Raw genomic sequence first — 16,053 nt, forward strand, 5'->3', positions numbered from 1 at the left:
CAGTGGGGAGGACCAATCTTTTCTCCAAGGCTGCTCCCACTGGGACGGGGCTCATCCTGCCCTCCAAGCCTTCGCTCCCACTATTCACCACTCCCAGACACCCACCCCTTCTGTGAGCTCCACCCATGTTCTTACAGCTTCCAAGGCCAGATCAAGCCCCACTTGGCCACTGGTCCTAGCTGTCTCACCTGTGGGCTCACCTCCACAGCAGGAGCCATCTATCCCACCATTAAAAACTCACAGCCATTCGCTGGCTTCCCACTGAGGGCCTTTGAGTGCAAGGACCAGGTTTCATTCAACTCAACTCAACCTCATTTCTTGAGCCCCTGTCAGCACCTGCCTCTTGAGTCTCTCCAAGACTCTGCAAGGCTGGGCACAGAGCTTTGCACATGGTAGGCACCTACCATAATAACAGTTTACATTTAAAAGTTTGCTCTTCACAATTAGTCATTAATGCCAAATCCCAAGAATTCTAAGTTCTTAAACATTCCCACATGGCTGCGTCTGTCTTTGACTGCTAGGCAGATACACAGCCCTATAAGCTTGACCTTGTGTCTCCACAGGGAGGGGCCTCAGAGGTTCCCCTGGTGTCAGCCCCATGTTGCAGGTGTGGAGAGGAGGTCCCACCTGCCTGGAGGAGCAGAGCTGGGATAAAATCTAACACGGCTGATGGTGTCCCTTGGTTCTGCCCCTGTGACATGGCATGACCTACTGAACAGTAGCTCATTTGTGTCCACCCAGCATGTAGCCTCTTGAGGGCTTCTCTGTCCTGGTCTCCACTGTAGCCTCATTCCTAGAATGGGGCCTGGTGCATGGTAGGTGCTCAAGAAATATTGAATGAATGAACACACTCTAAACAAAACCCAAAGCCCTAAGATCAGGCAAGCCAGCCTCTGCCTGGCCCACTGCCTAAGCTCTAAGTGCACCTGTTTACAGTGGGCTCAGGCCAGCACTCCAATGAGTGCTGAGTATCAGGGTGGGCTGGATCAAGTCTTAGAAAGGCCTCAAATGTGGACGTGATGGAGGGAAGCCAGAGATCAAGACCACCCAGAGAGAGCAGGCCTCTGCGTGTGATGGGGACACTGCCACTGACCCACCCAAAGGCAGGGCCACATCTGGTCCCCTATGGCCCTGGGATTTGGAGGCTGGGCCCAAGGCAGGCCCAAATTACTACTCAAGCCCCTTGGCTCCTCCCAACTCAGGTTAGGGCCTCCCTCTACTGGCAACTGCAGGAGGCCATGCCTCAGTGGCAGGCCAGCTCCTCTGACACCTCCCAGGACACTGGGACCAGGCCAAGCTGGGCAAATCCTCCCACAGCCACAGAACTCCCTGGAGCTCATGGCACAGCTGCCAGTCCCGCCTACCCTGCTGCTGCCACTTACACGTGACCGGTCTCATGAGCTATCACGAAGGCTGAGGAGAAGCCATCCTCATGGTTGAGGGCACAGCTCCTCAGGGGGTGACACATGCCAGTGACAGGTGCATACCCTGCCAAAGAGAGAGAGAAAAGGTGGAGAGCGAGGTTGAGGGCAGGTGAGGCAGGACACGCTGTGGTCTGTGCCCAGCCCAGACCTCTGGTCAGTGCTTGGAGTGGGGACATTCCTGGAGGAAGAAGGATGCTCACAAAGTCCCACCTGCAGCCGAACAAACCTGGGCCAAGCCACCCTCACATCCTAGGGCTTGATGGCTTCCCTCTCGGTCTGCAGCTTCCCAGGGTTTATCAGCGCCCCTCTAAACCAGAGAACACCCGGGCCTGCAAACACACTACTTCCACAACGCCTCCCTCCAGTCCCACAGTCAATCAGCAAACAAGCTCCGAATGCTTTCTATGCAGGAGTTGGGGGCAGCATTATGTTAGGTACTACTGGGAAAACAGGGGACTCAGATCCAAGCCTACCCCTGACCCCACGACACCCCCCTACCCACCCACCGCAACAGCTAAAGAACTGTGGTTTGGCAGGGAGGTCACATGATGAGGCATGGGCTGGAAGGGCTAGAATTCAAGGAGCAAGCCAGGGTGCAGCGGGGGAGCTGGAGAAAGGGGAAAGGGAATGGTTTGGAAGGAGTTGAGGGGGACCAGGAATGGCTGATGGAGGGCAGTGAAGGACAGCTGAGACAACTCTTCAGAGGTGGGGAGGACACAGGCCAAGATGCAGGCAGGCTACACAGGAATCATGGCAGTGCAGGGGGGGTCGGCACTGGCTAAGCACTACCATGCATGAGGCCTGTGTCCTAGGGGCCTCCAAGGTGGGGGAGATGACAAAGGGCATGTCCCTGCCTAGGCCTGCAGTCCCCCAGACAGAGCTATTCCTTCATGTTAGAGGAGCTGAAATATTCTTTTATTTGACATGGTTTGGGGAGTATAACAAGAGGCTGAGTGGAAAGGAGGTTTCTGGGGCCTCTGTTGTCCTGGAAGGCTGAGATTTGCTCTACATGTGATATACATGTGTGTGCATGTCTGTGTCTATGTGAGTGCCTGTGCATGCATGCACATGTGTCTTTGTGTCCCTACATGTATGCAGTGTCTCTGTGTGTCCGTGTATACGTGTGTGTTTGTATATCTGTACATGTACACACTGGCTTATGTCTATTTGCATGTGTGCATGTGTCTGTGTGCACACGGGCCTGTACATGTGTGTGGATGTCTGTACGTGTATGTGTGTGTGTGTCTGTACGTGTGTGTGTGTGTGTGTGGTGTGTAAAACCACATTTGGGGCTTCAGTCATTAAGACAAGAAATCTTTTGGGTAGGCAGGGCTGACCAACTGATTTCCAGCATTAAAGCAGAAAAAAATAGAAAGCCTTCAACATGGAACCTGGAGATCCAGTTTGAGCCTCACATCTGCCTCCTGTCTGCTAAACCACATGGGCAAGTCTCTTCACCACCCCATGGCTCAGTTTCCCCATATGGGTATCAAAGCTGCATGCTTGCAGAGTACTTACAATTGTCAATACTCTGTCACAAACATGTCATGCACCCCCGGGGCCTTTAGCAGCCCTGGAATGGGGAAAAGCAAATATTATGATGTTCTCCATTCTACAACTGGGAGGACCCAGGGAGATGAAGAGATCTCGGACCACTGGGCTAGCAAGGTGTGGAGCTGGAGGCAGAGCACAGACTTCCTATTCTGCAGCCCACACAAGCCCCTTCCTAGGTGTCCCACAGTCTGCAATGAGAACAGAAGGACACAGTATGGGGAGAAGCATCTTAGGACCCAGGGCCTGACCACTCATAGCTGCCTGCAGCCTCCACCAAAATATCGGGGACCAGAGTAGGGACCCCTCTACTTCCCACGGTCCCAATAAACCATTGCAAAGCTCGCCCTCGGCTGTCCAGGTCCTCTCCCTTCAAACCTCCGTGTGGTGGGCCCCGGAAGAGAGCCCATCTGCCTCCAGGCCCAGCCTCTGTCTGCCCTGCGTGCTGCACACACCTGGCCATGGCAAATACAGTACCTTGCATACCTGAGGGCCCAAAGTCCTGCCGGGTGAGGAACACAACGTGGTCATGGTGCTCAGCGTGGCCGGGGTCCTGGCGCTGCTGGGAGTGTGCCCAGCGACACACCTGCTCCAGGCTGCGTGAGGGGTTCCCGCGCTCGATCAGGCTCAGGGACTGCAGGGGCCAGGAGAGCACCAACAGCCACATGGAGGGTCAGAGCCCTGGAAACAGCAGGCCTCTCTCCTCCCACTTACAGATGGGAACGCTAAGGCCCAGAGGACTACAGGACCCACCCCAAGATCACCAGCTGTCCCCACTCAGCTGCTGCTGGCACACAGCCCTGCCTCCTTTCAGGGATGTTCACATGCCAAGCACCATGCTGAGATGCGTTTCTGCTGGGAACTTCACACACAATTTCCAATCCCTTCAACTAACCTGCAAGGCAGGTGCTGTTCTGAGCATTTCCTCTATACTTTGCATTCATTGTTTTATTTAATCTTCACAATATCCCTTACAGGAAAGTTTGGTTGCTACCCCCATTTAATAATAGGTGACTGGTGGTCTAAGATTGCAGAGCGCAGGGCACCAGGGCTCAACCATAACATGACTTGTCTCAGTGGCCTCCCCACTGTAAGCCCCAGTTTCCCCAAGGAGAGGGATCTCCCAGTGATAAAGGTGTGGAATCATCAGTTTCTCAGATTGTAGGAACCCATAAATCGCTGCTTACCACTTCCAAAGGCTCCACCACTGAAGCCGCAATTCTAAGAGCCTCAAGTTCTGATTCTGGAAACAAAGTTTCCTGGATGCTTGTCCCTCCAGCCCACACCATTGCTGGTCCAACACTCTGGCCCCACAACCCTTCTCCCCACAAACCCTGACTGCTGACAAGGTGGTTTACCTGTCGGTAGCCAACCATGATCAAGCGGACGAGGGCAATATTTATATGAACCCCCAGGGACTCATCGTGGTAAATCTCATCTACCTGCAGGAAGAAAATACAGTTTAAGGGAAGGAAACATTCATCACAGGCCTACTGTATGCCAGGTACTGGGGTAGGTACCTAACATATGGTATCCCCGCCGTGACCTTATCAGGCAAGATACTTATCCTACTTTACAGATAAACAAACTGAGGCTGAGGGGGCAAAATGACCTGCCCAAGGACACGCTGCTAACAAGCTGCAGAACTGGGACTCACATCCTAGACCATGTAATCCCAACCATGAGCTCTTTCCACAAAGCCACAGTGTAGAGGGCCTGGTCTCAAACTCAGCAACTCTGACCAAGACTCATCTTTCCATGTCTGGAGAGCCTCTTCCAGACATGTCACCTGGCTCAGAGAACCACAGGCCACTCAACCTAACATTCCTGCCGTAGGCCACTCGCCCTAACATCCTTGTGTACCTTTCCAGTTGCCACTGGCATAATGTCTGCCCTACAGTACCCCGGCCCTGGGGAGGCAGCAGTGGGCACTCCTCCAGGAGACATACTCCAGGACCTTGGAGCAGCAGCAGCACCTGGGAGCTTGTGAGAAATGCAGAGTCTTGGGCCCCACCCCAGGCCTCCTGAATAAGGATCTGCAATTGAACAAGATCCCCAGCTGACTGGCAGGCATGGGCAAGTTTGAGGAGCACTGCTCTAAATAATTCCTTTCTCTCACAGGCCCGGGACTGTGGGGGCAGTGTCCTGCACAGCTCATCAAAGAATCCAGCCCTTTGCACTCCTCTGCTAGGAAGCTCCTGAACAGTGTTCATGAGGCAGACACTCGGCCTCTGCTTGTCCACCCCCAAGGACAGGGAGTTCACCCTCTCCTGGGGACACCCATTTCCTGAGTGGTCCCATTGGATACTCCAGCTTTTTTGTTTTAAATAACCTTGTTTATGAATACAAAACACCTCACTAGAAACAAAAATTGAAAACTACAAAAAAAGAAGAAAACGAAATCACCGACACTACTATTAGCCAGACTTATAATAACCACAGTTAACCTGCATCCTGCCACGCGTGTACATGCATGCATCTTATTTTACAAAATTGGAATCATACTGAATATACTGTTTCTATGTTGCTTGTTTCATAGAACATTATTCAATACATTTAAAAACCTAATCTCGACCGGGCACAGGCACAGTGGCTCATGCCTGTAATCCTAGTGCTTTGGGAGGCCAAGGTAGGAGGATCACTTGAGGCTCAGATTTCATTTTTTTTTTTTGAGGTGGAGTCTCACTCTATTGCCCAGGCTGGAGTGCAGTGGTGCGATCTCGACTCACTGCAAACTCCACCTCCTGGGTTCACGCCATTCTTCTGCCTCAGCCTCCCAAGTAGCTGGGACTACAGGCGCCCACCACCACGCCCTTCTAATTTTTTTGTAATTTTAGTAGAGATGGGGTTACACCGTGTTAGCCAGGATGGTCTCGATCTCCTGACCTCATGATCCACCCGCCTCAGCCTCCCAAAGTGCTAGGATTACAGGCGTGAGCCACCGCGCCCGGCCGAGGCCAAGATTTTGAAACCAGCCTGGGCAACATAGTGAGACCCTGTCTCTACAAAAAAATGCCACTGCCGCCGTCAGGGATGTGAAGCCACCAGTGCGGTCAGGGATGCGAAGCCACCAGTGCAGTCAGGGATGTGATGCCACCAGCGTGGTCAGGGATGTGATGCCACCGGTGCGGTCAGGGATGTGAAGCCACCAGTGCGGTCAGGGATGCAATGCCACCAGTGCAGTCAGGGATGTGATGCCACCAGCACGGTCAGGGATGTGATGCCACTGGTGTGGTCAGGGATGTGAAGCCACCAGTGCGGTCAGGGATGTGAAGCCACCAGTGCGGTCAGGGATGCAATGCCACCAGCACGGTCAGGGATGCGAAGCCACCAGCGCGGTCAGGGATGTGAAGCCACCAGTGCGGTCAGGGATGTGATGCCACCAGCACGGTCAGGGATGTGAAGCCACCAGTGCGGTCAGGGATGTGAAGCCACCAGTGCGGTCAGGGATGCAATGCCACCAGTGCAGTCAGGGATGTGATGCCACCAGCGTGGTCAGGGATGCAATGCCACCAGCACGGTCAGGGATGTGATGCCACTGGTGCGGTTAGGGAGGTGATGCCAGCAGAAGTGGAACCCAGCCTCTGCCTCCTGCCCACGTGGCTTCCTAGGAGCTGGGCCAGAGCTCCATGCATAGTCTTGCTCTCACTACTTCCATCTCCCCATGCCCTTCAGCCATCAATTCTTTTCCACTCAAAAGCAAAGTGATCAACCTACAACCCACAAAGCAACCGTTGTCCACCACATGGAGAAGAGGAATAGCACTCCCAACCACACAGGCGTGACAGTCCCATGGCAAGGGGTGAGCCAGGAGGGGAACAGGAGATGTACGCTTTGCCAGCAAAGCCCTTCTGAGCCAGCCAAGGAGGGAGCCAGGCTGTAAGCACAAAACTGTGGGCAGCAGAAGCTGCGTGCATCACCGAGCCCCAGTCCCAAGCCACTTTCTGCAGTGCCCAGAACTGGCAGCTGCCCCAGTTCATGAATGGGCAGACTTCAGAGCAGCCAGTGTCAGGCTTCCACCACGGGTCTTCCTGGCACCCATATCTGGATCCAATTGAGTAGCAAGACCAAAGACCAGCACCCGCTGTGGTAAAGCAGCTCCCCGCCAACACCCCACCACAAGGAACAATGCCAACGCCCACCACAAGAAATGACAATAGTCCAACGAGCAGCAGGGCTTCCTTCCCAACCTCTTCCCCTCCCCAGTGGGAGTAAAGTGCTCCAATGCATAGAGACAATGTCCTCCTCAATCCACACACCCTAGACTTATCCTACGAGGGACTTCAGGGTGGAGTGGGGGGCACCCAATCAGTCACACACACACATAGGCTCCCTGGTGGAATTCTAAACTAAGGAGTCTTTGCTGATCGCTGAGATGATCATGGATGTGCAGTAGGGTGACCCTTAAGTAACCCTTACTTCCCAGCCCCTCCAACACTGGATCATGGCCTTCCTTCTGTACCGGGGTGGGTAAGTGTTGCTGACCTCCCTGAGTGCACTATAAGCAGACTAAGGACAGGATCACAGGCAATGCACGCTCTGCACAGCCACATCTGTGCCCCACGCATACCCATGTAAACCCATCAGTTATCCCGGGGGCAGGAGAAAGGAGTCACTGGGACATTCAGCGGGGGCATCTGCTGGGCCTCAGGGCATCTGGAAATGCCCAGGGCTACTGCCTGCCTCCATGTGTCTCTCTTGTAGGGCAGACCACGTGAATTGCTGCCAGAATCCTGCCATATTACTCATTTCTGTACCTCACTCAACAGGCCAAACCCACTCATCAAAGCCTCCAACAACCCTTGCTCCAACAGCTGCCATCTCCAGCTCAGGACATTGAGAGGTCCTTACAGTGGGACTGGGCAGGGGGCTGCTGCCTCTCTGAGCAGGAGATAGAATCACAGCTCATCTGTCCAACACTGGCAGGAGGTGGGGTGAGGCCCCCTGATGCCACTTCCCACTCCCTGGTAACTGGCCTAGATGCAAATGCCATGTAAACAGAAAGGGACAGCCCATCTGGAGATACCACTAAGAAGCAACCCGAGACCAAGGGCTTCAGGTGCCTGGTGTCCTGAGGTCTGCAGCACAGGCCCCCACTCCCCCGGACCCAGCTCCAGGATCTGGAGAAAAGGGAAATAGTGTCTGGGCAGGAGGGCTCAGGGAAGTCTCAGCAGAGGAGCTGGAACGATCCCTGGACCAAGAAGTTTGTGGGCCCTTAAAAGGAGAGGGGCAGAGGCTTGCAGCAGGGGAGAGGAAGGCAAGAGCCACGTGGAACCACCAAGAGAACCCCATGGTCACTGGCAACCAAGGTAACTAAAGTCAACTGCTTTGGTCTGAATGTTGGTGTTGCCCCAAAATTCATATGTTGAAATCCAGCTCCCAAGGGAATGGTATTAGGAGATAGGGCATTAGGCGGTAATTAAGTCATAAAGGCAGAGCCCTCCTGAATGGGATTGGTGTCCTTATAAAAGAAGCCCCTGAAAGACCCCCTCACTCCTTCTACCATGTGAGGACACAGTGAGAAGTCACCGTCTATGAAACAGAAAGTGGGTGGGCTCTCACCAGTTGCCAAATCTGCTGGTGCCCTGATCTTGGACTTCCCAACCTCCAGAACTGTGAGAAATAAATTTCTGTTGTTTCTATGCTACTCACTTAGGATATTTTGTTACAGCAGCCCAAACAGGCTAAGCCATCCCCCTCCATCTGACAGGGAATTTCTTCCCAGCCAGTGTTCACATGCACCCAGTAGTGGGGAGCTTTTCATCATTGGAAAGTTCCCTGGGGCATGAGCCCTGTTCAGCCTTCCCATCTACATCCTCTGCTGGCCTTAAGTCTCCTGCTGGCAGTTTCACTGAGCATGTCTGCTCCCTTCCTGGGGGCAGACAGTGACCGCAGTCTCTTATGGACTTCCCTGTAAGCACACCTCCGTCAAAGAGAATAGAGATCACTCACCAAACGGAAAACACTGAATTAGCACCATCTAAGCACCGAGATAAAGAAACCATCAATCTAGAATCCTGAACTCACAAAACCATCTTTTAAGGACCATGATGAAATGAACACATTATTAGATAAACAAAAACTGTTACACAGACCCCACTAAAGGAATGGCAGGGAAGATGGAAAATGATCCCAAAAAGGAAGCCTAAAGCACAAGGAGAAGTGAAGAGTTTTGAGGCTGTGGTAGAAAAGGAGCTTGGCAATGAGAAACAGTTGGGACTTTTCTTATACTAAATAAGACGATAAAAATAAACTGCTTTTATTTTATTCCCTTTCTCCCCCATTAAAAAAAGGTGGAGTTAGCCCTTCCATTCCAAGTCCCCTGTTCCAGTCCTCTGGGGCCCTGGTACGCTCATCTGCACACACCCCTGCCATCCCCAGCCCTTGAGTAGGGACCTCAGCGTCTTTGATTTGGCTCAAGCTGCCTGAGACTTTGCACAGGCCAAGAAGGTGGCTGGACAGGGCTGCCATGTCTGGTAGAACTGCAGAGGCCGTGTGACACGTGGCACCACGGCCAGGACCCCAGCTGCTCCGGAACATGCACAGGCAGCTCACTGACAGGCTCCAGCCTGGCTGTGCACCCAGGACCTGGCCCTGTCTGCCTTGGCCCTCCATGGCTGCCTCCCAAATGCCAGAGGTGAGGCCAAGGAGCTAGCTGAGGGGAGATCACGGATCGCTTCCCATGGTTGGGCACGAGGCAGGATGGCTACGAGGCACACCCACAGGGCAGAACAGAGCAGTGTGTTCAGCTTCCCTGCTTCTCACCTCTGAGCCAAGCTCAAAGTCACCTCTGCGCCAAGTTCAAAGTCACCTCTGCCAGGACCCCTACATTAGGATTCAGCACCACATATTGACCTGAGATAACCACTGGGTATGTACCAGAAAAACAAGCAAAGGTCAGGACTCTCTCTGGCCAAGGGGAGAAAAAGCAGCACAAGAGAAGATGGTAGAGGGTACTGGGACCGGAGGGAGGCACTGCTACTCCCCAAGCACCTACTGTGTTCCAGGCACTGTGCCAAGGGCTTGGCATACAGCCTCACAACAACCTTATGGGGAGAGGAATTATTTCTCTCTCATAGGCAAGACATCCAAGGTTCAGAGAGGGTAAGTAACTTGCCCAAGGCCACGCAGCTAGAAGTGAGAAGGCCAGGAGTTCAACTCAGATCTCTGTGACTCTCAGGCCTGCTTCCTTAGCCACTACACTCAGCTGCTGTCCAGAACCAGTTTCTGTGGCAGGGTGGCTGGGGTGGGCTTTCTCTGGCCCAGGAGAGAGAATAAGGAGCATTTACAACTCAAGATGGTTGTAAAAGGTCCACCCACCGCTTGGTAGCCAGGCTCGGGCAGGTCTTAAACAGGGAGAGGTGGAGGCCAGTGCTGAAAAAGCAAGACCCTGGGGGTATTAAGCCCACCCGCGCTCAAACAGAAGCGGAACACTCATCGCCACTAATGGCTGGCACAGCCCACACGCGCCTCCCCGCATCACTTCACTGAATCCTCGCAGCGAATGGCCTGGAATTCCTATTATTCTAAAAATAAACTTTATTTTAAAATAACTTTAGATTCAGCTAAAAGTTGCAAGGATAGTACAGAAACTCCCCATACCCAGTTTATTCCAAATGTTAACATCTTCCATTACTATGGTATGGTTGTCACAGTTAATGAACCAATACTGACATGCTGTTATTAACTAAAGTCTACATTTTATTCAGATTTCTCTAATTTCCCCCAAATGTCCTGGTCCCATCCAGGGTGCTACATTCCATTTAAACTTCCTGTCTCCTTAGCCCCTCTGCTCTGTTTCTTCTCTGTGACAGGTTCTCCCGCCTTCTGGTTTTTGATGACTTTAAGTCTTGAGGAGCACTGAGCAGGTATTTTGTGTCCTTCAATTAGGGTATGTCTGATGGTTTTCTCATGGTTAGATAGGGGCTATCGGGGAGGAAGCCCACAGGGGTAAGGTGCATCCTCATCAGGCCATGTCAAGGGTGCATGATACCAGCATGACTCATCACTGTTGCTGTTGGCCTTCATCACCCATCTGAGGGACTGTTTGTCAGGTTTCTTCACTGAAAGTTACCCTCTGCTCCCTGATTTCCATACTGAATTCTTGAGAAGAAAGTCACTATGTGCGGCCACATCCAGGGAGTGGGGAGTTAAAATCCATCTCCTTGAAGACGGAGTCTCTATGTGAATAAACTGGAATTACTCTGCATGGGAAATTTGTCCCTTCTTCGTTTATTTATTCTATCATTTGTTATCAGTATGGACTTTTATCTATTTTACACCTTGGGCTATAATTCTCTGTGATTTGTTTTGTTGCTCAAATTGTCCCAGCTTTGGTGGTTGAGAGCTCTTTGAGTTGGCTCCTGTGTCCCATAAACACACCCCCATGGTTTGGGGATTCAGGGTATGTTTTTTAACACTTCATTACTTTCTGGCTCTAGGAGATGCTCCGGGGTCATCTTGCATATTCCCTGCCCTAGTCCCAGAGTCAGCCATTTCTCCAAGGACCTCCAAGGAGAATGGTATGCTATCCCTGTTTTCAGGGATACAGGCAGGCCCAAAGGTATACAGAAGCTGCCTGAGGACAGCAGTCATGGTCAGAGGACAAGCCCAGGCCTTGGAAAACCTGACCTGCTCATGCGCCTTCCCTGATTACTTACTGCCTCTGAACCTGGACAGATGTGGGCAACGTTGCTTGAAGACAGAGGAATGGCCACAATGACCCCTCCTGTCCTTTCTCAGTCCTAAGGAGACGACAGCAACATGGAGTCTCAGGCCCTGGACCAGCCCCTTGGCACGCAACCCTGGCCCTTCTCACAAGGCACAAGGTGACTCTGCAGACCACGTGCTCCAGCCCCCAGCGCCCCCAAGACACATGCTGCATCCTATTGAGTCCAACAGGCTCCTCTTTTTCATGTTTACAATCACTGTTGGCCAGGGGGCAGCCCAGGGGTGACTGTCACTGCCAGTGCAAGCAAGAGCCTCTGTCATTTCTGGTGGCTTCACAACCACAGCCCTCGTCATTTCAGGTAACAAACTATCAGAGGCAGGAATGTGAATCCTGGGTGTTGTCTGAAAACCTCCCATTGACACCTTCCAGTAAAATCAATCTGGCTCCAGCATCAAATCCACAGGATGCTGTCTGTAGCTTGTACAAAAATCCAAGGATGCCAGTGGAGCCCTCAGGTGGCACCACCCCTGCTCTCGATGGCAGGCAGGACAATGCTGCATGGAAAGGTCACACACTGACGACTATGCTGACTATGCCGAAATGTGACCTGCAAGGGCACTGCTCTGAATGTGAAGAAGTTAGGGGAACTCTTCACCTGTTCATGTTGCCTTATGTGTGTGTGTATAAGAGTAACATATGATAGGCCAGGTGCAGTGGCTCAAGCCTGTAATCCTAGCACTTTGGGAGGCCGAGGCAGGTGGATCACGAGGTCAGGAGATTAAGACCATCCTGGCTAACACGGTGAAACCCCATCTCTACTAAAAATACAGAAAAAATTCACCAGGCATTGTGGCAGGTACCTGTAGTCCTAGCTACTCGGGAGGCTGAGGCAGGAGAATGGCGTGAACCTGGGAGGTGGAGCTTGCAGTGAGCCGAGATCGCGCCACTGCACTCCAGCCTGGGCAATAGAGCAAGACTCCATCTCAAAAAAAAAGAAAAGAGAAAAAAAAAGAGTAACATATGATAAAGACCTAAGTCTAACTGAGGTTAAAAGCTGTCTTCTAGCTGGGTGTGGTGGCTCACGCCTGTAATCCCAGCACTTTGGGAGGCTGAGGCAGGAGGATCACAAGGTCAGGAGTTGGAGACCAGCCTTACCAACATGGTGAAACCCCATCTCCACTAAAAATAGAAGAATTAGCCAGGCATGGTGACATGCACCTGTAATACCAGCTCCTCAGGAGGCTGAGGCAGGAGAATCACTTGAACCCGGGAGGCGGAGGTTGTGGTGAGCTGAGATCGCACCACTGCACTCCAGCCTGGGTGATAGAGCGAGAGTCCATCTCAAAAAAAAAAAAAAAAGAAAAGAAAGAAAAAAGAGAAAAAGCTCTCTTCTAATAAGCCTACAGTAAAAATGCTAAGTGATGAACAGAGTTTCATTGGTAACACTTTTTCATTCTTAAGGACATAAAATAATGGGGTATCTGACCATCAGTGTGGTCTTAGATTTGATGAAATATGGTACACATGTGAACTTGTCTGTATGCACACATTTAATTTGGTATGGTACACATGGGTGCATGTATCTACACAAACACACCTGTGTTACACATGTGGGTGATTAAACATGCACAGGTATATGCATGTGTGTGGGTACCCATATTAAAGGTGTACACGCATGTGCATGTGTGTGGGTACCTGTGTTGTATGTGTGTACACATGTGCATGTATGTGGATGTTTAACAGCAATATATTACTACTTGTGACCTGAGCTCTCTGCCTTCCCCAGCCCTCTAGGGCTGGCCCTCGCAGTAGCCAGAGCTGGGTCTGGTTTACCCTGGGTTGGGACACTAAGACCTCTCCAAGATGCCATGCTCAGGTGTGTACAAACAGACAAGTTCACATGTATGCCATATTTCATCAAATCTAAGGCTCCATGATGGTCAGATACCCCATGATTTTATGCCACGTACCACATTGGTAGGCCCTGCCTCCGAGGTCACTAGTGAGGTGTTTAAGGTCTTGGAGGATGAGGCTGCTCTCAGGGGAGTGGAAGGAGAGTGCTGAGTCTCCTGACTTCTTTCTCAGCTGCTGCAGGCTCAGCTGCTCCATCTCCCCTCTCTGCCAAGCTCATGATCATGCCCTATATTTTAAAGGGCTGGTGTGGGTTCCAAGTGAGCACTTTTAGCTGCCTTTTAATCAGCACACCTCTTAAAGGGTGACTGTCTCTGGAGCTCCTGGAACCTACAGGCTGGTCTTGGTGGTGCTCCAGGGATCCAGCTGCTCAGCCCACCTCATGCCAAGGCTGCGTGTGCAGAGTGGCTCCAGGGTGCACAGGGATGGACCCACCCAGCCCAACAGAGTCCCTTTCACAAGCCCACAATGCTCAGCATTTATCCCCCACAACCTATCTGTGAAACGCAGCAGCCTTGATGCCCCAGGCTGGCAGCTTTTGTGTAAACAGAGGCAGTGTGGAGGCCTGTGAAGGTCGAGCTCTGCCACGTCTCACCACTGCCTGGTCTTACCTCTTGGAGCTCGACCCTGCTCATCTGTGGGTGTGGAGGAAACATAGCTTGCAGAGGCAGGAGAGTGGAGGGGAAAAACAGACGTCAAGCCTTTGAAACCAGGCCTGGCCCATAGCATGTGCTTGATCAATGGCGTCTGTTAGTTTAAAACTTATTTCAGCCAGGCACAATGGCTCATGCCTATAGTACCAGCACTTTGGGAGGCTGAGGCAGGAGGATTGTTTGAGCTCAGGAATTCAAGACCAGTCTGAGCAACATAGTAAGACCTTGTCTATTTCTTTAAAAAAAAAATTAAAAATTAGCTGGGCACAGTCAGCCATGCCTGTAGTCCCAGCTACTTGGGAGGCTGAGGCAGGAGGATCACTTGAGCCCATGAGGTGGAGGCTATGGTGAGCCATGATTGCACCACTGCACTCCAGCCTGGGTGACAAAGCAAGACCCTACCTCTAAAAAGTGTGTGTGTGTGTGTGTGTGTGTGTGTGTATTTGTGGAGTGAGATGCTGTCCACGAAAGCAGAAGTGTTGTGTGAACCATAAAACTCTCTTCGCAGGAAGGTGCTCACTATCACATACCTCTCACACCAAGATTCCCAGCACTCTCCTTCTGTGATGCACTCATTCTCTGCCCAGTGGGTTTGCTTTGAAAATTCCTGTGTGTGGCAATCAGAACTAATACCACAGGTCAGGGGGTCTCAACGGACAATTTGACGTGGATGATCTCAGTTGGGGGAGCTGTTCTCCCCCAACATTTTAAGTTTGGTGGAATCCCTGGCCTCTACCAACTAGATGCCGGTAGCACCCCATCCCCTCTAGCTGTGATAACCAAAAATATCTCCAGACATTACCAAATGTCCCTGGTTAAGAACTACTGCTGGGGTGGGTGCCATGGCTCACACCTGTAATCCCAGCACTCTGGGGGGCCAAGGCAGGAGGATTGCTTGAGGCCAGGTGTTCAAGACCAGCTTGGGTAATATAGTAAGACCCTGTCTCTACTAAAAATTAAAAAAAAAAAAAAAGAAGAAGAAAATTAGCCAAGCATGGTGGCACTCACCTGTGGTGCTTAGGAGACTGAGTCAGGAGGATCCCTTGAGCCCAGGAGGTTGAGGCTGCAGTGAGCCATGATTGCACCACTGTGCTCCTGCCTGGGTGACAAAGCAAGACCCTGTCTTTAAAAGGAAAAAAAAAAAAAGCCTGGGCACTTTGGCTCACATCTGTAATCCCAGCACTTTGGGAGGCTGAGGCGGGCAGGTCGCTTGAGGTCAGGTGTTCGAGACCAGCCTGGCCAACAGAGCGAATCCCCATCACTACTAAAAATACAAAAATTACTTGGGTGTGGTGGCACGCCTGTAATCCCAGCTACTCAGGAGGCTGAGGCAGGAGAATCACTTGAACCCACGAGACGAAGGTTGCAGTGAGCCAAGATCGCACCACTGCACTCCAGCCTGGGCAATGGTGAAACTCCGTCTCAAAAAAATAAAATAAAATAACTTTTAAATAAAATAAATATAATAAATAAAATAAAAGAACTACTGCTTTACAGTGAATGAGTTTTTTTACTTTTAGCAAAAGCAGTTTTGGGGAAGAGACATAAAAGAAGAGAAAAAGACCAAAAAGAGAGGGAAGAAGAGGATTGTCTGCTTCATGTCAAGGAGGATGAGCTCCTTAGAGTTTCATCTACCCAAAAGGAGAATGTCTGGCAAAGCCACGCTCTCTGTCAGCAGGAAAGCAGTTTTTGTGGTGTTCCAAACCAGGCTTTATGATGGATGTGTAATGCGTGTCAAGGGCAAACAAAATGCCACCCTTCCAGGCTGAGGCCACCAAGGCCCTGATCTGACAGCCAACTGTGCCAAAACCTCCCAGGTCTAAAACAGGCGCCAAGCTCTTCT

The 16,053-nt window shown here is 51.6% G+C and overlaps 1 protein-coding gene across 3 annotated transcripts in view; it reads right to left on the bottom strand.

Annotated features, from left to right (window-relative positions):
- The window catches only part of ADAMTS14 (ADAM metallopeptidase with thrombospondin type 1 motif 14), an 87,304-nt gene that overhangs the window by 28,546 nt on the left and 42,705 nt on the right, over positions 1-16,053 (bottom strand). For 2 of the 3 annotated variants that reach the window (XM_054435482.2, XM_063669915.1), the window contains exons 5-7: positions 4,334-4,417; positions 3,462-3,609; positions 1,383-1,488 (exon numbers count right to left, since the gene is read on the bottom strand). In XM_054435482.2, the coding sequence (XP_054291457.1) occupies positions 1,383-1,488; positions 3,462-3,609; positions 4,334-4,417 (338 nt within the window). Of the gene's footprint in view, positions 1-1,382; positions 1,489-3,452; positions 3,610-4,333; positions 4,418-16,053 lie in introns of all 3 variants that reach the window. The other variant, XM_054435481.2, reaches the window with a different exon arrangement.

This window comes from Pongo pygmaeus, chromosome 8 (genome assembly GCF_028885625.2).
Source record: "Pongo pygmaeus isolate AG05252 chromosome 8, NHGRI_mPonPyg2-v2.0_pri, whole genome shotgun sequence".
NCBI classification, from domain to species: Eukaryota; Metazoa; Chordata; class Mammalia; order Primates; family Hominidae; genus Pongo; species Pongo pygmaeus.